This window comes from Budorcas taxicolor, chromosome 7 (assembly GCF_023091745.1).
Source record: "Budorcas taxicolor isolate Tak-1 chromosome 7, Takin1.1, whole genome shotgun sequence".
Classification (NCBI taxonomy): Eukaryota; Metazoa; Chordata; class Mammalia; order Artiodactyla; family Bovidae; genus Budorcas; species Budorcas taxicolor.
The window spans coordinates 7,970,899-7,995,253 of NC_068916.1; the positions used below are offsets into that span (position 1 = coordinate 7,970,899).

General features: G+C 51.3%; 1 protein-coding gene across 1 annotated transcript in view; it reads left to right on the forward strand.

Moving 5' to 3' along the window:
• CPAMD8 (C3 and PZP like alpha-2-macroglobulin domain containing 8) overlaps nucleotides 1-24,355 on the forward strand; it is a 98,770-nt gene that overhangs the window by 43,137 nt on the left and 31,278 nt on the right. The window contains exons 20-25 of the mRNA XM_052643814.1: nucleotides 2,159-2,390; nucleotides 10,335-10,488; nucleotides 10,890-11,020; nucleotides 16,442-16,493; nucleotides 22,612-22,910; nucleotides 23,533-23,758. Of these exons, the coding sequence (XP_052499774.1) occupies nucleotides 2,159-2,390; nucleotides 10,335-10,488; nucleotides 10,890-11,020; nucleotides 16,442-16,493; nucleotides 22,612-22,910; nucleotides 23,533-23,758 (1,094 nt within the window). The remainder of the gene's footprint in view (nucleotides 1-2,158; nucleotides 2,391-10,334; nucleotides 10,489-10,889; nucleotides 11,021-16,441; nucleotides 16,494-22,611; nucleotides 22,911-23,532; nucleotides 23,759-24,355) is intronic.

Genomic DNA, 24,355 nt, shown 5'->3' on the forward strand with positions numbered 1-24,355 from the left:
GGGATGCTCCCGAAGTAGGGCTCGAACCTCTGTTCCCTGAAATTGGCAGGCAGATTCTTGCCCATTGGACCACCAGGGAAGCCCAGGTTGCTGATCATTGCATTTTGTAATGGGAGTCCGTATTTAAGATGTGCTGTCTGTCCATCATCAGAGCTGTACGGAAAGTAGACATGTGTCTTCTTTCTGTGTGCAGGGTGATGTTTTAGGCAGAGTAGTGTTTTGGTGCCAAGAATGGCACGTTGAACAAGGCAGGTAGAGTCTCCTCACTCATAGAATTTATGTCTTATGCCCTTAAAGCCTTCATGCTTCAGTAGGGCCAGTGTTCTCATGGAGGGCTGGGGCCGGGGCTTGGGAGGAAGTGGAGGGACCCTTCAGGGAAGCTGGAGAGACTTCCAGAGCAGGTGGAGCCCAAGCTGAATCCCACAGGATAAACAAGAAAGGAGTAAAGGAGTCCAGGAGGTGGGACCCATGTGGGCAAGAGTTGGGGCATCGGAGAGGCAGAAGGGGCTAAGAGGAGGAGGCAGGGAGTGTGAAGGCCGCGTGTGCTGTGATGGTAGGTGTGGAGAGCCCCAGAGCGTTGCTGGGAGGCATTTGGCATTGGAGGTGTTCTCTCTCCCTCTGTTGGCTTGAGCACGGGTGAGTCGGAGAGTGTGGATCTGAGACTAAGGAGGAGGTTCTTGCTGGGCCCAGGCAAGGATTGGTTAGCTCTTTTTTTTTTCCCCCTAATTTAAGAAATTTGTAATATAACATTAACATAAAATGTACCATCTTAATTGTTTTCAGGGGTGCAGCTCAGTGGCGTTAAGAGCATCTATATCATTGTGCTCCTATTACCACCACCCATCCCCAAAACACTTCTCATCTTGCAAAACTGAAACCATGTGCCCATTAAATACTAATTCCCATCCCTCCCTCCTTCCAGGCCCTGGCACCCACTCTTCCTTTTGTCTCTGTGAATCTTACTGCTCTAGGGACCTCATATACGTGGAATCATACATTTGTCCTTATGGGGGAGCCTGGTGGGCTGCCGTCTATGGGGTCACACAGAGTCGGACACGACTGAAGCGACTTAGCAGCAGCGGCAGCAGCATTTCACTTAGCATGATGTTCCCAAAGTGCATCCACATCGTGGCATGTATCAAAATTTCCTTTCTTCTTAAGGCTGAATAACGTTCCACTGTATGGATGGACCCTGTTAAAAAATTTTTTTTTATGGTCTCACTGTGCACCTTGTGGGATCTTAGTTCCCCAACTGGGTATGGAACCTGGGCTCTCCACAGTGGAAGCTCAGAATCTTGACCGCTGGACCATCAAGGAAGTTGCTGGATGGACCACGTTTTGTGTATCCATTCAGCCTTTGGTTGACACTTAGGTTGCTTCCATCTTTTGGTTATTATGAATAATCCTTCTTTGAATATTGGTGTGCACATATTTCTTCGAGACCCTGTTTTCAGTTCTTTGGGGTATATACCCAGAAGTGGAGTTGCTGGATCTTATGGTAATTCTGTATTTAATATTTTGAGAAATCACCATATGGTTTTCTGAAGTGGCTGCACCATTTGACATTCCCACCAGCAGTGCACGAGAATTCTTTAAATGTTGAAGAGAATTTACCGGTGAAGCCATCACATCCAGTGCTTCCCTTTTGGGGGAGATTTTGATCACTGATTCACTCTCCTTAGTCCCAGGTGCAGCTTTTGTAATGGTCTCGGCAGGCTTGAAAAATCACACAAACAGGGAGCAGGGCTCCACAGGCGCGTATGGGACAAGGAAGCCAGGCCAGGAAGTGTGGATGTTCCTTGGGGTGGGTGGCTGGCTGGCTGGCTGGCAGGCACAGAACAATTGACCAAGACCATCCGGAGCTGATGAAAGTTCTTCCAAATGGAAGATGCTGAGCGTGAATTGTTGCCATGGTGACACCTGTGACCCTCACAGAGGCAGGGATAGATGCCCAGATCCTGCAGGACAGTGTCCCGTTACCCAGTGAGGCCACCTGGGTCAGGCTTCTGGGAAGGGGATGGAGAGTGCAGGTAGAGGAGAGAGGAACAGCCAGGCGTCTCCCTAAAACCCAAGGCCATGTCGCTGGATTCCCCAGTTCCCACTGGGCTGCTGCAGCACAGCCCCAGATAACAGCTCCTGGTCGCCCTTCTTTCTGCAGTGATCCATCTGGCGAGGAGACACTCAGCGTGCAGGTCCCTGACTCCATCACCAGCTGGGTGGGCGAGGCGGTGGGTCTGTCCCCCAGGAGGGGCCTGGGCATTGCTGAGCCCACTCTGCTGAAGACCTTCAAGCCTTTCTTCGTAGACTTCATGCTGCCCCCCTACGTGGTCCGTGGGGAACAGGCCAAGACCCCACTCAGCATTTACAACTACCTGGACACCTGTGCTGAGGTACCAGAACCGCCCTCCATATACAGCCTTTCCTGTTGCCAGCTGGCGGGGAGGCGGGGAGGGGGCGGCATCCTTGATGTCGGGAGGCAGGGAGAGTTGTGGTCCTTTGGAGGGGGTTGGGCTTGAGGGGCACAGTACCTGTGATGTTGGGTAGGCAGGGGGAGGTGGAATCATCCAGGAGGGCTGTGGGGTTAGCATCTGTGATATTAGCGAAGCAGGGGCTGGATGGATCAGGTCCTGCTTCACCCGCCGTCTAAGCCTGGGCAGGCTGTGGGTGGGAATGTATGGTGAGGTTGGAGGTTGACAGATGAGATGGAGCCACTGTCCTTGACTCCGGGACCCTCAGGGCTTTGGGGGGGATGAGTGTCATATGTAATGACATGGAGTCAGGGGTCAGCAAACCTTCTCTGTAAAGGGCTAGATAGTAAATATTTCAGTCTTTGCCAGCCAGAGGGTCCCTGTTGCAGTTGCTCAACTTGGCCATTGTGCTTGAAGGCAGTCACAGATAACATGCCCATGAATGGGCCTGGCCGTTTTCCCATAAATCTTTATTTCTGGACACTTGAAGTTTGAGTTTCATATAACTTTCATGCATCAAAGAATGTGATTCCTTTTAGTTTGTTTATTTGGCTGCGTTGGGTCTTAGTTGCCACACGCAGGGTCTTCCTTGCATTATGCGGGATCTTTCATTGCAGCGGATGGACTCTATAGCCGTGGGCTTGGCTGCTCCTCAGCATGTGGGATCTTAGGTCCCTGACCAGGGGTCGAACCCATGTCCCCTGCATTGCAACATGCATGTGTGTGTGTGTGCTCAACTGTGGCTGACTCTGTGACCCCGTGGACTGCAGCCCACCAGGCTCCTCTGTCCATGGAACTTCCCAGGCAAGAATACTGGAGTGGGTTGCCATTTCCTCCTCCAGGGGAATCTTCCCCCTCCAGGGACTGAACGAATGTCTCTGGCATCTCGGGCATTGGCAGGAGGATTCTTTCCCACTAGTGCCACCTGGAAACTCTGGTGGATTCTTAAACGCTGGACCACCATTCTGTTTTTTTTTTAAGTTTCCCTTCTTCATCCCAATCATTAAAAAAAAAAAAAAGGTAAAAAAAAAAAGTAAAAACCATTAGCTGCCTGGTCTTACAGAAACAGGTGATGGATTGGATTTAGGTTGGGTTGTGGGCTTCCCAGGTGGGGCCAGTGGTAACGAACCCAGCTGCCAATGCAGGAGACGTAACAGACATGGGTTCAACCCTGGGTTGGGGAGATCCCTGGAGGAGGGCATGGCAACCCGCTGCAGTATTCTTGCCTGGAGAATCCCCACGGACAGAGGAGCCTGTAGGCTGCAGTCCATGGGGTCGCAAAGAGTCAGACTTGATTGAAGCGACTTAGCATGCACACAGGTGCTGACCCCAGCACAGAAGTAAGGAATCCCGGTGGCCCCCAGAGCAGGCACTCTCAATCTCAATTTCTACTGAAAAAAACGGATTGAACTTGTCCATGTTATTCCACCTGTTGGTGTGTCAGTTTCTACAAACGTCAAGCAGACAGGAGTCTTACAGGTGGATAAAGGGGTAAATGGGTCAGTCCATATAGCTGCTAAGAATGGTGATTGTGGATGTCCCACGGACCTTGTCGGTGCTATTCCAACTCTTGGGGTCCCAGGGTCTGCAGGGTGCGTACAGTGGCGGGGGAGGTGACTCCTTGTCAGAGGAGGTGGAAAGGCTACTGTATCAGTTTCTTGTGGCTGTTGTAACAAAGTAGCAGAAACCGGGCGGCCTAAAACAATGGAAATGTATTCTCTCACAGTTCTGGAGGCTGGAGTCCAAGGTCAAAGGATGGACAGGGCTGGCTTCCTCCAGAAGGAGGCTCTGAGAGATGGCCTGTCCTTGACCTCTCTCCTGGCTTCTGGGAGCTGCCCACAATCCTTGGCATTCTCTTAGCTTGTGGCAGCCTTGTTCCAGTCTCTGCCTCAGTCTTCCCATGGCCTTCTTCTCGCTGTGTATCTTCTTTACATCATCCTCCTTCTCTGCACAGACTCTGTGTCCAAATTTCCTCTTAGAAGAGCCCCTGTCTTGTTGGATTAGAAAAAGTAAAAGTATTAGTCGCCCAGTTGTATCCAACTCACTTCAGCCCCCCCTGGACTGTAGCCTGCCAGGCTCCTCTGTCCATGGAATTCTTCAAACAACAATACTGGAGTGGGTTGCCACTCCCTTCTCCGGGGGATCTTCCCAATCCAGGGATCGAACCTCGGTCTCCCGCATTGCAGGCTTGATGCAGTGACCTCCTTGGAACTTGATGACATCTGCTGAGACCGTAGTTCCTAATGAGGTCACATTTACAGGTACCAAGGTTAGTACTTCAACATACTTTTTAAAAAACTTTTACATTTATTTATTTGGCTGTGCCAGGTCTTAGTTGCAACATGCGGGGTCTTTCCGTTCTGGCACGTGGGTTCTTTGGGCTTCCCCGGTGGCTCAGTGATAAAGAATCTGCCTGCCAGTGCAGGCGACATCAGAGACTCGGGTTCTCTCCCTGGGTTGGGAAGATCCCCTGGAGGAGGATATGTCAACCCACTCCAGAATTCTTGCCTGAAGAATCCCATGGACAGGGGAGCCTGGAGGGCCGTAGTCCATGGGGCTGCAAAGAGTCAGACATGACTGAGTGCACACACACGTGTGGATTCTTCGGTTTTGGCGTGCAGCGTCTCTCAGTGTGAGCTCTCAGTACAGCGTGTGAGCTCTCGGTGCAGCGTGTGAGCCCTCGGTGCAGCGTGTGAGCCCTCGGTGCAGCGTGTGAGCCCTCGGTGCAGCGTCTCTCAGTGCAGCGTGTGAGCTCTCGGTGCAGCATGTGAACCCTCGATGCAGCGCGTGAGCCCTCAGTGCAGCGCGTGAGCCCTCGGTGCAGCGCGTGAGCCCTCGGTGCAGCACGTGAGCCCTCGGTGCAGCGTGTGAGCTCTTAGTTGCGGCATGTGGAAATCTAGTTCCCTGACCAGGGATTGAACCCAGGCCCCCTGCATTGGGAGCAGAGTCTTAGCCACTGGACCACCAGGGAAGTGCCAGGACTTCAACATATCTTACTGGAGGGACACAACCCAACCCATAAGCACTACCCCAAGGAGGTGGGCTTGGTGATCTCAGACCCGATGATGAGGAGGGATGGCAGACAACGCGGAGGGAGCCGTGAGGACCAGGATCAGGTGGGGGCGGGATGGGGAAGGAGCATTTGGGGGCTGAGCCTCAGCGTGGCTGCAAGAGGGCAGGGGCGCCCTCCTCCACCTCTGTAATCCTTTGTGTACCATCTCAGCCTGGACCTTGGCTGGTGAGTAAGAGGAAGAGAAGGGAGGTGGGCTCCCAGGGTTAGGGGCAGCCCTCAGGGATGGGGATTGGGAGCCGAGGCTACAGTTGGACGAGTGAGTTGGGGGCAGGGCCCAGGGTCTAGCTGGAAGCAAGCCTGCTGTCTGCAAGTCAGCATGGGGGTGGGGCTGCAGGTCTCAGGCTCGCCCTAGCCAGCCCAGGGAGGCAGCTGACCTCATCCTGGCCCTGCCCATGTGAATGGGGCCTCCCAAGGCTGCTGGCACATTTCCCACCAAGGGCAGAGATGTGAGTTGCAGCCCCAGGCCAAGGTCACCAGAAAGCAAGAGATTTTATCCAACCACTACCCACTTTTCCTGAAAAACAGGGCTTTCTGGGGTGATTGGAATTTGCCACCTGAAAAGTGTCAAGGCTGCCGGGGATGGAAGTCCTGAGTGGGAGGCTGGCAGAACTCCCATCCCTCAGCTACAGTTTCAGCACGTCGCCTCACTCTCCAGAAGACCCTCTGGACTGCAGCTTGGTGTTCCATTCACTAGGCGGCTTTGTTTCCTTATCTGGGTGTGAGAGATCTGCTTGCCCACCCCTCACCCCAGGGGGAGGGAGCAGGTTTCAGGCTCCTTTGTGAGTCTGAGCATAGATGCTGTGTCAGAGCTGTTTCTGAGCCTGGTCCAGAGTGGGGACAGCATTGTTCTGAGCCTCTGACTCTTGGCTCAAAGGGTGACCTTGAACTAACATGAAATCCTTTACGCCTTTTTTCCTTTGTAAATGCTATACCTCCACTGAATAGTTAAATCAACCCAAGAACATACTGCATGGAATGCCTTATAATGGCCTCGAGGCCAGTTAAGGACCCCTCCCATGCTGTGGCCTGGGCCCAGTTTTGAGGCTGGTATTTGCATTGGGCTTTCTGATGCGTATTTGACACTATGGAATAACCACAGATCATGTACCGTCACATAGAAATTTCTCCTCTCTTGGGTCTTTAATGGAAAGAAAATCCCAAGTAGGAAAAAAATGGTCAGCACAGCTCTAGAATAGAAATGGAACATCCAGAGGCTACCAGAAAGGAATTCCCAGGTGTAAAAAGATGTTAGTGATTCAAATTCATTCACTCAAAAGCAGTCACCCAGGTCCTCGAGGTTTGCCGGGCTATGTGCAGGAATCTGAAGACCCGAGTGCCCAGGACGTGAGGTCTGCCTGAGCTCAACCTGGACTTCTGACGCTGCTGACTCGGTTTTCTTGGGCACACATCTCTGTGTCCGGCACTGGGTGCATGGTTTTCCCTGTACTATTATATTATCCAGTGCACAGAAGGGCTGGGAGAGGAGGAGCTGTGGCTGCGCTGAAATGGTTTGATGTCATTTGGGGCCTCTGAGGAGCTCCAGTAGCGTGGTCCATTATGTCTCAGTGCAGAAAGAACTCAGTGAGCGGCGAAGTGATAGAGATGAAGTGATTTATCAGAATAGGACGCTTGTGAGGCTTACAGGCAGGCAGACAAGAGAGTGCCATGCCCCAAGAACTTACTGGCCTACAGTTTTATAATCAAAAGAAAAGTGGGGAGGGGGTGAAGAAGTCTGTCATCCTTGAAGTAAACGGCATGCTTCCATCATCAGCGCCCCCTTCAGGTTGGCCAGGGGAGTTTTCTTGTCCCTACATGGTCAAGCTGGGTCCACAAATTGTTGTTTTTTTCATGTGTGCAGAGAGCATGTCCTGACTTAGTGAGCTCACTGGGCAGGATGTGGGTTTCATGCCGCCATTGTTTTACTGCTTGGGGGCATGCCTTGTGCTTCTGTTGCCTGGTTTTGTTGCTAAGCAAGTCTGCTTGGTTTTGTGGTTAAGCAACCCTACTTTCTTGAGTAATTGTTAACTTACGGGGTCTCCTGTATTTTTTCTGCTTACAGTCCCCTAGTGGGATTAACTATTTAATCACTTACTTTGTCCCTGCTGGTATTATTCCCATATGGGAAGCTCAGAGAAGCATTATGTTCAAGGACCCCAGGGACTGAGGGGCAGATCTGTGTTAGAATTAGGTGTCGGGAATTCCCCAGTGGTCCAGTGGTTAGGACTCAACGCTTCCAACTGAAGGGGGCACAGGTTTGATCCCTGGTCCAGGAACTAAGATCTCACAAGCCTATGCTGTGAGATTAAAAAAAAAAAATTATATGCCTACAGGGAACCGAGAAAACCCTGAGAAGGGTTGGTTTCTCTGAATGTAGAGAAGTCTCTGGGCGATGTTTAAGCTGGGCACTGGGCCTGGAAGGGCATTCCTGGAAGGGAACAGTATACGCAAGTGACAGGGACAGAAGGCAGGTTGGCCTGTCCCAAGAGCTGCCTGTGACACAGTCCGGCTGGATTTTAGGCTCTGGTTGGGAATGCGAGAAAGAAGGAGGTTTGTGCATTAGTCTGAGTGAGAACCACTGCAGCAACAACCACGGCGGTGGCTGTGGGTGGCCCAGAGGGGGTCGAGGAAGACAGGTGAAGGGCTCAGGGCAATAAGCTGGGAGCAGGGCCCCAACACCCAGAGCTTTATCAGTCATCTCTTTTTTTCGGCTGGGCTGCACCTTCATTGTTGTGGGCAGGCTTTCTCTCGTTATGGCCAATGGGAGCTACTTTCTAACTGCAATGTGCGGGCTTCTCCCTGTGGCGGCCACTCCCGTTGCAAAGCATAGGCTCTAGGTGGGTGGGCTCAGTAGCTGTGGTAGAGAGGCTAAAAGCCCAGCAGCTTGTGGGGTCTTCCTGGACCAGGGATGGACCTGGGGTCCTTTGCATTGCAAGGCAGATTCTTAACCACTGGACCACCAGGGAAGCCTTCATTCACCCTTTTTATGTGGTTTGTCACTGGGAGGGGGCTTCCCACTGCTCAGTGGTAAAGAATCTGCCTGCTGATGCAGGAGATGAGGTGCAGGAGATGCACTTCCATCCCTGGGTTGGGAAGAAGGACATGGCAACCCACTCCACTATTCTTGCCTGGAGAATCCCGTGGACAGAGGACCCGGGTGGGCTGCAGTCCATGGGGTCTCAGAGATGGAGAGATGGACATGACTGAGTGACTGACCACACCTGGTTAGGAGGAGTAGGATTCCAGTCTCAAAAAGCTGGAATAAGTGTAGGCTGGTTCCTAATCACAGGCTGGCCCCCGAGGGAAGCTCTCTCCTGGACTGCAGGCAGGCCCCCAGGTACCCATTCCAGCTCTGATCATGCCCTGGTGGCTGGCTTGTCGGCTGGAAGAAGGCATCCTTGCTGGGCAACAGGTGTGTCCATGTGTTCAATTTTCGGAACAGGAGAGCCCCATGGACAGAGGACCCTGGTGGGTTACGGTCCCTGGGGTCACAAAGAGTCAGACACGCCTGAGCAACTAACACGCACACTTCCCTCGTGCTGGTCTGGAGGTTCCAGGAAAACAGGCCGATCCCACCCTTCAGCCTGGACAGTTAGTTCCTCCCAGGACCCAGAAAATGGATTACATCAATACTTGATGCTTGGATTTCTTCTTTCCTCCCTGGTCTGGCTGGGCCTGCCCGTAGGCCGTATTCAAACACTCTGTCACACTTGCTGCTGTAAAGCTTCCTTGTACACATTTGACTGTGTGTGTGACTTAGGTGCACTGAGGCTCAGGCGTCACTCGTGTGTCTTGCTCAGATCTGTCTCTTTAGGAGGGCGCCTGAACCCACTAGGTGCTGTGCGTCTACTGATTGGACAAGTCGACGCGGAGCAAAGAGCATGTTGAAGGTTGAGGGGTATAAACACATGTACACACAACATACACGTAGATAGACACGTGGTGTGCACACACGTGTGTAGATAGGTATGCTTGCACACATATGCAGAGACGCTTGTCTTCACACACGTGCACTCACACGTCTGGCAGTGCCATGCCTGCTACACGTGTAGATGTGCACACAGAGGTGCACGCATGCATGGCCCACACACAAACGCACACACGTGTGTACACCAAGCTCTGTTAGGATGCAGTGGACCTCCATGATTGGAGAGAGGGTCAAAGGAAGTGCTTTGTGAGGCCTGTGTGTGGAGTGGCCTCTCTTATCCCTTGGCTGGGGAGGATTGGAGCTGGATAAGCAGCCCTTGAATCAACCTTGGTCTCCAAGGGGAGCTGGACCAGTGAGGGTGTGGGGGAGTGAGGGAAGCAAGGGGCTCCCAGCAGGACAATGTTGAGGAGTCGGTTCTTTTTTTTCTTAACATTTACTTATGTTTGGTTGTGCTGGGTCTTCATTGCTGCATGTGGACTTTCTCTAGTTGGGAAGAGCAGGGGCTGCTCTCTAGCAGCAGGATGCTGGCCTCTCAGCGCAGACTACAGGCCCTAGAGCACAAGTGCTTCAGCAGTTGCTGCAGGTGGGCCCAGTAATTGCAGCACGTGGGCTTAATTGCTCCGTGTCACGTGGGATCTTCCCAGACCAGGAATTGAGCTGATGTCCCCTGCATTGCAAGGCGGATTCTTAACCACTGGACCACCAGGGAAGCCCGAGTAGTTGGTTCTGATAAATGCAAAGGGGGTTTCTCATGGAGAGCGTGGTTTGGGGAGAAGTCTTCCAGGGTGGATGGAGTGTAGTGGGCAGCGAGGCGTACTGGGAGGGTGTGCAGATTCTGGGTACCATGGATGCTTGACCCCCTCTCCAGGTCTATGTGAAGATCTCAGTTCCCAAGGGCATCCAGTTTGTCGGACATCCTGGCAAACGCCATCTGACCAAGAAGACGTGTGTGGCCTCCGGGGAGACGGAGCCCACGTGGGTGGTTCTGTCCTTCGGCGACCTGGGTCTCAGCAACATCACAGGTGAGGTCCACGTGCTTATTGGGGGATCTCTCCTCTCCAGGACACCAAGGGGTCCAGGCGCTGAATCCAGGCATGGGGGAAGGGTCAGTAGGGCAGAACATGAGGTTGAGGGACAAGAGAGCTACTGTGGGAGTCTGGATCAGTCCAGAGTGATCAGGAGGTAGGGGGCCACCTCTGGGGGATGCCAGGCTCTTAAAGTGCCCCACCAATGTAGCATGCACTCACACTTGCACACGTGTGCACTCATGCATATCTATGCACTCACATACATGCAGCATGCATCATGCGCACACATATGCGTGCATGCATACCTGGGAAGCCTGGGACAAGAGTGGGGGGCAGAAGAGCGCTGGATGGGGTCCTGTTTTGAGAACCAGCACCGAGTACTCAAATCTCCGCAGCCAAAGCTCTGGCTTACAGAGAAACGAGCTGCTGCCGGGATGGGAAGTCCGTCAGACCCCCAGAGGAGAATTACGCTGACAGAAGGGTCCCCATCGGAAGGGACCACATCCGGCGCAGTGTGATGGTCGAGGTAAGCCCATGTCCTTGCTCGAGGCACTTGGCCAGGGCCTGATTGGCTCCCCAGTGAGGTAGGAGCTGGGGTGTGTGGGCCTTCCCCGAGCCAGGGGAAACCGTTTGCACTCAGCCCCCACCAGTCCTGCTCTGGGGCCTGGGGCTGAAGGACCGTGGCAGCCATCCCCTCTTCAAGCGGCCGAACAGGCATTGGTGCAGTGATGTGGGGCTCTCAAAGGCTGCAGGGAAGTGTCCTCCTGACCCCCGGGGTCGATCGCAGTGGAGGGTGGCGTGCCTTTCTCTCCTGGCTGCCCGTTCATCATAGACAATCGTAGAGACTGTGAGCCGGCATTTGGAGGGCTGTCCTTGGAATGCCCGCGCGGGAAGGACGCAGAGCCTCCAGCCGGGGCACCCAGACCACCACCACCCCCCGCCTCGCCTCCCCTCTCAGCTGTGAATCTGCCACTTGTCCTTGAGGCTCATCGAGTGTCTTGTGATTCCCGGTCTGCTCTGAAGGATTGGGTGCTCACACTCACCCCACAGCGTGGGTGAGGTTGGAGAACGCACGTGGCATCTCATCTCACAATGCTGGGCTTGTGGGAACAATGATGCCCCATCTTTTCTGGGGCTGCTCGGATGCATTAGAGCCCAGAGCTCTGGTCAGACTCCTGTTGATTGCTGCTCGGAGAGCACGCGGCAGCGCCGCTGAAGGGCTGAAGCCCGGAGTGTTGCCCCTCCCCAGTGGCCCAGCTGCAAACAGCTGCCCTCCCTCCCCTGCAGTCCTGGTGGAGCTGAGCGCAAATGGTTCCCATCAGCCCCAGGAGTCACGTGCGAGCTGGGCGGAACTCCCGGAGGCGGACGGGTCATTGCTGCAGCTTTCTTGACATGACGTGATGGAGTCCTCAGGGACCCGTGTGTCATCGGATGAGGCATACGACCTCCACGAGCCAACAGGAATGGGATGGCCTCGACAGGAAATGCAGAAATCCCCGGTGACCCGCTGCAAAGCCCTGTGCACACTCCTAAGCCACAGTCTGCCCTCCTTTTGACCTGGAGGCCTGGAGCTCTTGTCTCTTTCCTCTGCAAGAAGAATTTCTAAGATGCACAGAGAAGGATTCTCCTGTTCCTCCCACTCACACTGCTCAGCTGTATCCAATGTCTGCAGCATCTGCTGGTCCAGCGATATACACTCAGCTCTGGGAGACGGGAGGTATGGTGTAGCCCTCAGAAGCCCTGAAATGTCAATGCAAAGACTGAAGCATGAATTAGAGAAATAGACTAATGCAACAGGGAGTGCTGGGTGCACGGATTCTCCCATCTTGTCCCACCATGGAACTCTGGGTGCACGGTTCACTCGCTCTATTACACGATGGACCCTGACTAGACGTCACATGCCACCTACCGGGTTGGAGGCCGAATACAACATAAAGGCCATTCCTGAGAGGCACGTGGTAGGGAGGAGGTGATGGCTGCACTGTCATGAGTGCTGGGTCAAGGGGAAGAGGGGCCACTGCCATCCCGCCCGGCAACCCAGCTGGCTCAGGGGATTATGACCTTTCGAACTTTTGCTGGAGAGCCTTCGATCAGCCCACCATGTCTCAGTGGAGTTCACAGAATCGAAAAGAAGGCCGACATAATTCAGAGCCGTGAGGAGAGCCTCACAGGCATCACAGGAGTGAAAGGGGGTCTGCCCTCTCGGCCAGAGTTGGGCTCTGGAGTGACAGCCTTGAGTTCAAATGGGAACTGCTGGGCAGTTAAATGAGAGTGTGTGTGGAAGGCATCTCTTGAGTTCCTGGCCTGAGTGCTACAGAAATGGGAGCTGCTGTCATCCAGGCATTTATAATGGTCAACTGGGGGATCCTGGATATAAGCCAGGGATGCTTTTTCCATTTTAGGAAATGTCCATCAGCTGATGAATCAATAAACATGGTGCAAGGGGATACAGTTTCGCAATATCATGGAACATTACTCGGTCATGAAAAGCAATGAAGCACTGATTTGTGCTCCAATGTAGACGAACCTTGAAAACATTATGCTGAGTGAAAGAAGCCAGACACTGAAGATTGCATAGTGTACCATCCCATGTATGTGAAATATGCAGAATAGATAAATCCCTAGAACAGGCAAGAATGAAGCACTGTTATTGTGCTATAAGGTTGCAGAAAAGTCCTACCAGAGATAAGAAAAGTGACATTTCGCAGGGACCTTGTTTTGGAACCTGACTGGGAGCTGGCTCAAGCACAGAGGCAAAGGAGATTGGAAGCCAGGATCAGCTAAAAGCCAGGGCAGCGTGAAGGCAAGAGGCTGGCACCAGAGTCCCCTCTGAGTTAAGCTGGGAGAGGAGATAGGGCTGAGTGGCCAGGAGCAGCCCCACTGGCTATTTCAAAGGCTATGCTGGGGTGGGGGTGTGTCCGGGAGACCCTGGATGGTCAGGGGCCACGCTCAGCGCCAAAGGAAGGGTTCAGAGGCTGTCTCTGAATCTACTTGTTGTGAACATTGAGTGTAAATGGAATCATACACTCTGTGGGCTTTCCTCTCTGGCTTCTTTCACTTAGCATGGTGTTTCTGAGGTCTGCTTACATGGTGTGGTAGTTTAGTCGCTCAGTCGTATCTGACTCTTGCAAACCCACAGACTGTAGCCCGCCAGGCTCCTCTGTTCCATGGGATTTCCCAGGCAAGAATCCTGGCGTGGGTTGCCACTTCCTCCTCCAGGGGATCTTCCCACGTCTCCCGCATTGCAGGGAGAGTCTTTACTGCTGAGCCACCAGGGAAGCCGTATCTACAATCGACTGTCTTCATATTCGTATTAGCCCTACTGACGACTCTCTTTCCCCACATATAACTCCTGTATTGTAGCAGGTATCAGTGCCTCATCCCTTTTCGTGGCGTGTAACGTTCCACTGTATCTGTTCACCCATCGGTAGACATCTGAGTTGTGAATCATTTTTATGACTGTATAGCTATCATGGGTTTACAATGGCCAGGCCCTGTCCAGTGACAACCTCTTTGCCAACAAGAGACTGAGCTGAGAGCCTGGTAAGGGGGTTGCTGATGCCCAAGCAGAACCTTGGGGGCTCACCTTGGAGCCTGTGGCTGAGCAGATAGCCTGCAGACTCCATGTCAGGTGTGCTGGGTGTGAGATGACAGTCCAGTTGGTGTCATCCACAAGGGTGTGCTTGGCCTCTTGGCGCCAGCCATGGGCCATTTTGCTGAAGATTTGTCAACTAGTTGCTCAGTGGGGACATCTGGTTGTGGCCTGTGTGCGTGAGGCGGGTTGATAGCGGGAAGTGGACGTGATCCAGACAGGTGCCTCCTGGACTCGTCATCCCTGGGGGGATGATGCCCATCTTTGCAGCATCTGCAGAGGACTGGGGGCAGGGGGTGGAGGGAGGGCAATGAGAAGATCTAACAAGAACTGGCTGTTCAGTAGCACCGAGAAGGCGCCAGCCCTGTCTGAAGTACACCTAACCCTCACATCAAGGTCAATGCCTTCATCACTTCCATCTTCAGTTCAGTTCAGTTCAGTCACTCAGTCATGTCCGACTCTTTGTGACCCCATGGACTGCAGCACACCAGGCCTCCCTGTCCATCACCAACTCCTGGAGCCTGCTCAAACTCATGTTCATAGAGCCGGTGATGCCATCCAACCATCTCATCCTCTGTTGTCCCCTTCTCCTCCCACCTTCAATCTTTCCCAGCATCAGGGTCTTTTCCAGTGAGTCAGTTCTTTGCATCAGGTGGCCAAAGTATTGGAGTTTCAGCTTCAGCATCAGTCCTTCCAATGATAACAAATAGAGGCCCAGGGAAGTTAAGTGAGTGGCCCTGGGTCACCCAGCAAGCAGTGGGTGTATTAGGGTTCTCTGGAGAAACAGATCCAGTAGGACATAAATCTCTCTCTAGAAAGAGATTTATTATACGCAGTTGGCTTACACGATCACGTATGCTAAGTTGCTTCCGTTGTGTCCGACTCTTTCCGACCCCATGGACTGTAGCCCACCAGGCTTCTCTGTCCATGGGATTCTCCAGGCAAGAATACTGGAGCGGGTTGCCATGACCTTCTCCGGGGGATCTTCCCGACCCAGGGATCGAACCCGTGTCTCTTACATCTTGTGCGTTGGCGGGCAGTTTCTTTACTACTAGCACCACCTGCGAAGCTTACAAGGTCATGGAGGCTGAGAAATCGATCATGGAGGCTGAGAAATCCACAGAACCAGGAGCGTCAAGGGCAGAGAAGATCGATGCTCCAACTCAAAGACTGTCTGGCAGAGAGAGGATTCATCCCTCTTCCGCCTTTTGTTGTATTTGGGCCCTCAGTGGAGTGTTTGGGGGTTACCCACTCTGGGGAGGGCCATTTGCATCACAGTCCATCCATTCAAATGCTGGCTCTTTTAAGAGATGCCCTCACAGGCATGCCCAGAAGTAACGTTTGATCAGATGTCTGGAGTTGACAAATAAAGTGAACCGTCACAGTGGGAGAAATTGGGACCCCAGGAGGCTGTCTGGCTGCAGTGGTCAAAGATTAACCCTTTAAGGTCTGACCTCAAGTGGCCCCAGCTCACCAGTCTGCTGACACTGCAAAAGGAGACCTGGAAAAGTTGGAATCCCACGGGTCAGGTGAAGCCCCACAAGGTGTATCCCATTAAATTTCGAGTGCTCCCCCTTTTTAAAAACATTGTTCATTTTTGGCTGTGCTGGGCCTTTGTTGCTGCGCACGGGCTTTCTCTAGCTGCAGTGGCCGGGCTTCTCCTTCGGCAGCTTCTCTTGTCGCGGTGCATGGGCTCCAGGGCGCCGGCTCGGGAGCTGTGGTGCACGGGTTTAGCTGCTCCGCAGCCTGCGTAATCTTCCCAGATCAGAGCTGGAACCTGTGTCTCCTGCATTGGCAGGCGGATTCTCAACCACTGGACCACGAGGGAAGTTCTTGAGTGCTCCCTTTGAAGAGAACAAGCCACCTGCCTACTGGGTGATGTCGTAGAAGGGGTGGGGGCAGGAGCGTGAGGGACAGGAGACAGAGGAGGCACTGGACGGTGGGACAGAGACCCCCATCCTTGACAGGCCTGGGAGCCCCGTGCTCAGCGCTCTTACAGGCCAGACGGGGCCTCGGATCCTGGCAGCCTTTGAGTCATTGTGTTCTTTACCCAGAGGGGAGAAGCCGGGCTGGGATCTGGGTGGAAGGAGTGGTCAGGAGGTTGGGGCGGGGATGTGAGAAGCCTGATCGCTCTAGGTGTGGTTGATGAGTTTGACTAGAGCCGGGGGAAAGGGAAGCGAGCCTCAGTTTCCCCGTCTGCACACAGGAGGTAGGAGACTGGGTCCATCTCTGTGCCCCTGTGGCATCATTCTGCGGGGTCCAGACTCTGCAGCTCCGAGTCTGCAGCCGTGGGACAGCGGCCCGTGCAGTGACTGCCTCCACTGGTGCTCAGTTCTCCCCGTTTCTCTGTTTCAGCCTGAAGGAGCCCCCCGATCATACACCTACAGCGCTTTCTTCTGTCCCAACGGTGAGTCTCCCACGCCCACCCTGCCAAAGACTTTGGCCCTTACACCTACACTGTTGCAACTCCGTTGCTGCCAAGTGGACACCTGTCCTGCCTCGGGGCTGGGGACACCACAGCAAAGCTACTGAAATGTCCCAGCTAGGGACACATGTAAGGCAGAGTGAGGACTGGGCTTCTGCCAGGCAGGAAGTAAGCACGTCATGATGGTTGACTGCAGGTGCCAACGAGAAAAGAGATTGCTGTCAGGGGAAGGGGCTGTGGAACTTGGAGTCCCGAGGGAGGGACTGATAGTCTGGGGAAGGGAGGTCTTAGAGTCACAACATGGGAAAGCTGGGAGAATGAGAGTGACCCAGAGCCCAGGGGTAGCAGAGAAGGATGTAAGAAATTAAGACAGGTTCCGGGAAGTGTGAGATCTGGGGTCCACCCTGATCCCTGGAAATTGACATTGGGCCTGCCCGTGATCTGGAAATGGGTACGAAATGCCCAGTGAGTGGAGTGGCCACAGAAAGACACTTGCATGCCTCTGCCTTGGTGGGGCCATGTCAGTGCCGGGAGGAACGTGAGCCTGAGCTGCCTATGGGAGGGTCTGACCCTACCCCATCCAACCCCGCCTCAAAGAGCCCTCCACTTTGGAGTTTGGGCTGGGCCTGGCACTGGACGCTCATCTGGCAGGTTTTGCCAAGGGGCAGAGCAGAGGATCTGACATGGAATCCCCAGGTGATGCCAACCCTTAGGTGTACCACCTCCCTATTGCCAAGGCATTCACATCACACTCTGGACCCAGGCTTCCTTTTGACATCCCCCCTCCCCTTTTTTCAGTAGGTAGCAAGACATCACATATATGTTCAAATGATTTTGTAAATAATTATATGACTTTATTTTGGGGGACTTCCTTGTGGCTCAGCTGGTAGAGAATCCGCCTGCAATGCGGGGGACCTGGGTTCAGTCCCTGGGTTGAGAAGATCCCCTGGGTTGAGAAGGGAAAGGCTACCCACTTCAGTATTCTGGCCTGGAGAATTCCATGGACAGTCCATGGGGTCACCAAGAGTTGGACACGACTGAGCGACTTGCACTTTATTTTTAGCTGTGCTGAGTCTCCATTGCTGAGTGGGCTCCTCTCTAGTTGTGGTGAGCAGGGGCTCCTCTCTAGTTGCGTGCGGGCTTTTCACGGTGGTGGCCTCTCCTGTTGCGGAGCACAGGCTCTGGGAGCTTTAGTAGCTGCGGCTCACGGGCTCTAGCGCACAGGCTCAGTAGCTGTGGTGAAAGGTTGCTGCTGTGAGCCTTAAACGACGCTGGGGTCCTTGGCCTTCCGGGGAGAGGAATTTGATCCAGGTCCAGCGGTGAGGCTGTTCAGAGCTTTTGTGTAATAAAATTTTATTAAAGTAGAAAAGAGATAGAGAAAGCTTCTGACACAGACATCAGAAGAGGGCAGAAAGAGTGCCCCCTTGCTAGTTTATAGCAAGAAGTTATATACCTGTTCGCAAGCTGCTAATTAAAGAAAGGAAATGTCTCGAAACTAAGTTGCACCAGACCCCTCACCCACAACATAAATTTTGAGATAACATCGCACAAGGTGAATCATCCCGGGCCATAAAACAATAGACATGAATCTTGAAGAGAGGCAGGTTTCCAAGCAAATACACAGTTGCATTAACAGAGCTTAAGAGAACATTTCCGTAAGTAAAACATGCTGGTTTGTTGAAGAAGGACGGAGTCTAAGGTAGATACATAGTTCATTAATGCAACTTAAGAAAAACATTTCTGTAAGAAAAATGCATTGGTTAGCTCAAGGTTTGAGAAAAATTAAGTTCAGGTGGAACCAGGTGTCATCCTGGCAACACAGAATTGTAAAAGAAACCTCCTTTTAATTTTGTATAGAGAAGGAAAAAAAGTCTGACACTTGTAGTTTGTTTCTTCCTGCCACTGAAGAGAGAGAAAAGACACGCCTGACACGTGCAGCCTAACTCCTCCTCCTGGGTACCCCTAGCCTTCCTGCCTGTTCCCCTCTCTGACGCACAGGCTTAGTTGCTCCGTGGCACGTGGGATCTCCCTCGATCAGGGATTGAACCCATGTCCCCTGCACTGGCAGGTGGATTCTTTACCACCGAGCTACCAGGGAAGCTCTTAGAGAAGTGCAAATTGAAACGCGGTAAGTTATCCGAATGAGTAAAATAAAAAGTAGTGACAACGAGAAAAGGTGGCCAGGATGTGGACAAGTTGGGTCTTTCATACATTGCTGGTGGGAATATAAAGTGGTACAGCCACTGTGGTTTCTTAGAACAGTTTGATGACTTTAAAAAACAACACGCTGTCAGCATACCCACTAGCAATTATACTCTTAGGCATTTCTTCAGAGAAACAAAGACTTACACTCATACAAAAACCTGTATACAAATGTTCATATCAGCTGGGAGCTCAGATGGTAAAGATTCGGCTTGCAGTGCAGGAGACCTGGGTTCGATCCCTGGGTTGGGAAGATCCCCTGGAGGAGGGCATGGCAACCCACTCCAGTATTCTCGCCTGGAGAATGCCATGGGCAGAGGAGCCTGGTGGGCTACAGTCCATGGGGTCGCTCAGTCGTGTCTGACTGTGCACAGCGCAAACTGAAAACAGCCTAGATGTCCTTCCACGGGTGAAGGGTTAAGCAAACTGTGGTCTGTCCATATGTCAGAGTATGAACCAGAGATAAAGAGAAAGACACTATTGATAATATGCAGCAACTGAAATGAAGGGGATTGAGTAAAAAAAAAAAATCAGTCCTAAAAGAATACATAAATGATCCTTTTTATAATATTGTCAAAATGACAAGATTTTAGAGATGGTGGTCATATTAGTGGTTGTTGGGGTGGGGAGAAAGGGTGTGAGTCTGGTGATAAAAGTTCAACAAGAGGGATCCCACACAAATAGAACTGGAGAAATCTGAATGAGATCAAGGGATTCTAAGAGTACCAGTATCCTGGTAATGGCAGTATACTAGAATTTTGCGAGATGCTACCTTTGGGTAAACTGGGTCAAAGATTTCTCTTTGCTATTTCCTAGAGTCACATATGGGCTTTCCGGTGGTGCTAGGGGTAAAGAACCTGCCTGCCAATGCAGGAATCATAAGGTTCGATCCCTGGGTCTGGAAGATCCTCTGGAGGAGGGCATGGCAACCCACTCCAGTATTTTTGCATGGAGAATTCCACGAACAGAGGAGCCTGGAGGGCTACAGTCCATAGGTTGCAAAGACTCAGACATGACTAAAGCAGCTTAGCATGCACACACGCAGAGTCACATATGAGTCTATAATTATCTCAGTAAATTTTAAATTAAAAACATTTTAAAAAGTCACTGCATGAGGACTTCCCTGGCAGTCCAGTGATTAGGACAGACTTTGCCTTCCAATGCAGGGGGTTTGGCTTCAATCCCTGGTCAGAGACCTAAGGTCCCACATGCCTTGCAGACAGGAAACCAGAACTTAGAATGGGAGCAATACTGTAAAATTCAATAAAGACTTCTAAAATGCACCCCCTAATAAATCTTTAAAAATGCATGTGTACAAATACTGTATGATTCCACTTATATGATCTCTCGAGAGTAGTCAATATCCTAGAGACAAAAAAGTAAGGGAGTGGTTTTCAGGGGCTGGGGCAGAGGAAAATAGAGATGTATTGTTTTTTGTTGTTGGTGGTGGTTTTTAAAAATTTATTGTTTAATGGATACAGAGCTTTAGTTTTACAAGATGAGTAGAGTTCTTGGGGTGGATGCTGGTGATGTTTAAACAATGTGAATGTATTTAATGCCACTGACGTATACACTTAAAAATGGTTTAAGATGGCAGATTTTGCATTATGTGTGTTTTATCACCATTTTTAAAATTGGGAAAGGAAAAAGCAATACCTATGTGCTAGAGAAAATTTATAAAAATAGAAATACAAAAACTGTCTCCTCTAGTTCACATACAAAGACATTTGTTGTATTCACTTTCCTAGGGGTGATTATTGTTTAGCATCGTTGTGACTCATGAGGTGTATGGTTTTATGTCTTGCCTTTTTCACTTAATACATCCTCAGCACTTTTCCCTGTTAATGTATTGTTTATAAAGTCTTTATAAACAGCACTTCAAAACAGCTTCATTATGGCCTATTAAATGACTGCCCCATAATTTGATCATTACGGAACATTTTGAAACATTACTGGACATTTGCACATTGTTTGTATTTTTTATATTATAATCCACACTAAGCTGAATAGATTTGTATTCAAAGTAAGATCAGGAACATTTTTAACATGTTTATTGAGGTATAATTGACATATAATAAATTGGATGTATTTTAAGTGTAGTTTGATCAATGTTGAGAAACATCTCTGAAGCCATCATCACAATTAAGGTAATGAAGATTTTTATTAACCCTAAAGTCATGTCCCTTTGAAATTCCTCTCCTCTCCACTCTTGTCTCTAGAGAACCACTGGTCTGCTTTCTGTCTCTGTAGATTACTTTGTACTTTTTAGAATCTTATGTAAGTGGAATCATACAAAATGTTCTCCTTTTTGTCTGGCTTCCTTTACTCAACAAAAGAATTTTGAGATTTGACCATGTTGTGTGTATCAGTAATTCAGTCATTTTAAGTCTCAGCAGGATTCCCCTGGATATATGCATAACACTTTTTTATCTACTCACCTGTTGAAGGATATTTGAGTGATTTCCTGTTTGGGACTATTTCACATGAGCTACTATGAAAATTTGTGCCCAAGTCTTTGTATGGGTAATGTGTTTTCCTTTCTCTTGAGTCGATACCTAGGAGTGGAATAGCTAACGCATAGAGTAAGTATGTTTTTTAACTTTTTAAGAAGCTGTCAAACCATTTCCCAAAATGACAGTACTAGTTTGCATTCCCACAGGCACTGGATAAGCCAGTTCTGCCCATTCTTAACAACACTTAGTATGGTCTGTTTAATTTTAGTCATTCTAATAGGTATTAGTGGTCTCTCACTATGGTTTTAATTTGCATTTCCATCATGACTCATGATATTAAGCACCTTTTCATATGCTTATTTGCTATCAGTATTTTTTGCGGGGGTGAAGTGTCTGGTCTGATCTTTTAGCTTTTTAAAAGTTGAATTGTTTATTTGTATTTGGTTTTTGAGAGTATTTAAAAATGTATTCTGGGTACAAGTCCTTTATCAGATGAATGCTTTGCAAAAATATTTCTCCCCATCTGTATCTTTTCATTATCTTAATAGTGTCTTTTAAAGAGCAGAAGGTTTTCATTTTAATGATGCTTATCACTTTTTCCTTTTATGGATTATTTTTTCTTATTGTAGCTAAGACATCTTTGCCCAATCCTACAGTTTCTTCCCAAAGTTTTATAGTTTTTAGATTTTAATCCATTTCAAGATAACTCTTGGAGCCCATGCAAGGTATGGATCAGAGTTCCTTTTTCTTCCTCTGGAGAGTTCATTGTTCTAACATCATTTGTTGAGGACTTTTGCTGTTGAATTGCTTTTGCAGCTTTGTTGAAAATCAGTTGTTTATACATGTATGGGTCCGTTTCTGGACTCCCTCCTCTGTTCCACGGAGCATTTGTCTGCAATGACACCGATGCAACCCGCTTGTGATTGCCATAGCTTTAGAGTAAGTCTCAGTGTCAGATGGTGTGAGTCCTTCTTGTTTATCAAAGTTGTTTTGACTCTTTTGGATCCTGTGAGTTTCCACATAAATTTTGAAATCAGCTTTGCAATTTCTTCAAAAGACCCTGCTGGGATTTTGATTGGGATTGCATCGACTCTGTAGGTCAGCTTGGGGGTAATTAACGTCTTCATAATGTTATTTTCCGACCCACAATCACAGTCTAGCTCTCCGCTGATTCGCATTTAGTTTCAGCAGCATTTTGCCGTTCCCAGCGTACGGGTCTTGCCCATCTTCCGTAGGATTTATCTCTGTGAGTGTTTCATCTTCTGTGCTCTATTGACAAAGAGGTCATCACACCCGCTCCACTCCACCGTGCTTCCTGCAGCTTCGTGGGGAGCCACACTGGGACCGGTCCCCTGAGGTCCCGATGCTCAGCTCTGGGCAGGGGCAGGGGGAGGAAGGATGCTTCCGGTGCCCCCTCAACACCCCATCTCCTTCCCTCTGTCCAGAGAGAGTCCACATCTCCACGCCCAACAAGTACGAGTTCCAGTACGTGCAGCGGCCACTGCGCCTCACCCGTTTTGACGTGGCCGTGCGAGCCCACAACGATGCCCGCGTGGCCTTGTCCCCAGGGCCCCAGGACACAGCGGGCATGATCGAGATTGTTCTGGGAGGGGACCAGAACACCAGATCCTGGATTTCCACCAGCAAGATGGGTGAGCCGGTGGCCAGCACACCCACGGCCAAGATCCTCTCCTGGGATGAATTCAGAACATTCTGGATCAGCTGGCACAGCGGGCTCATCCAGGCATGACTGGGTTTGCCTGGGGCGGGCATGGGAACCACCTGGTCCTCTGGCACTTGTGGCTTCCTGATCCATGTGATGTGATGGCAAGGCGGGAAGAGAGGGGGAAAACTCGAGGCAGCCCTCAAATTGCTTACAGTCTGCCTGGCGTTGCTTCCAAAAACACTAGTGAGAGCTGTGGCAGAGAAGGTGCCCAGGGATCTGGGAGGCCAGGGAGAAAGGGAGTGGGTATGAGCAGGTAAGATGAGGACTCGGGACACTTTCTGGACCAAGCAAAGGAGAGAAAAGAAGTAGGTGTGAACAGCTTCCTAGAGGAGGGGTATAGCCAGGTGGTGTTTTGAAGTATGAATAGGAGTTCGCCAGGCAAACTGAAGCAGAGGCTGTTTCAAGCAGAGGGAGCTACATATGCAAAGGTTCTGGGGAGCCTAGTGACTTTGGAACCTGCAGATGCCCCACTTGTGTCTCTGTTGGGTGTTCAGCGAACAGTGTGGTTTCTAGTTTCTCTCATTGCTGATGCCTTGAGAATCCCACCCCACCCCGTGAATGTGGCCAAGGCCTCTGACCATGTCTGAACCCAGCTGCCTGCTTCTTGCCAGCACCCAGCAGCCTTGGCCTCTTCTTCCAGGTTGGCCATGGTCCAGAGCCATCCAATGAATCCGTCATCATGGCCTGGACCCTCCCCAAACCGCCAGAGGTCCAGTTCATCGGTTTCTCCACTGGCTGGGGTTCTGTGGGCGAGTTCCGCATCTGGAGGAAGGTGGAAGCAGATGAGAGCTACAGCGAAGCCTTCACCCTGGGGGTCCCACACAGCGCCATCCCCGGGTCTGAGCGCGCCGCCGCCTCCATCATAGGTGTGTCTGCCCTGCAGCCTGGCTTGGGGAGGATGGGGGCAAGTGTCACCTCCGGTTCATTCTCATTCTGGGTTTTGCGGGGGGCATGTGCCTTTGGGGCCTTTAGCCACACACCCACTCGCCTGACTGGCAAGCAACTTCCAGTGTCTTCTCTGTGTTGGGTGCTGGGGCCAGACTCAGAGGTGACCCCAAGCCTGCCCTTTGGGCGCTCAAGTCTGGCGGAAGAGGCAGGTCCTTGCCCTCTGTGGGGTGACCCCGAGGGGTGTGTGGTGACCTTCATGAGGGCAGTGTGTCTGGGGTGATATACAAGCAGGCTGAAAGGGCAGGTGAAGTTAGCCAGGTATGGGGTGGTGGGTGGGGGCTCTGGGGGTCCAGGTGAGAGGGGCGGGACCATTTCAAATGCTTAGAGCGCTTACTGAGCAGGGGTGAGAGGCTGTGGCCAGGGACTCCTTGAGCACTGAATTGTCCCCTGTGGCCCAGGCACAGGAGTGGAAAGTGGGGACTATGTGACCCATCTAGTGCTGGAAATTGGAGGGTGGGGAGGGCGTGAAAGGCCAGGAAGAGGCAGACAGACACGAAGGAGGGGTCTTGGGTCTC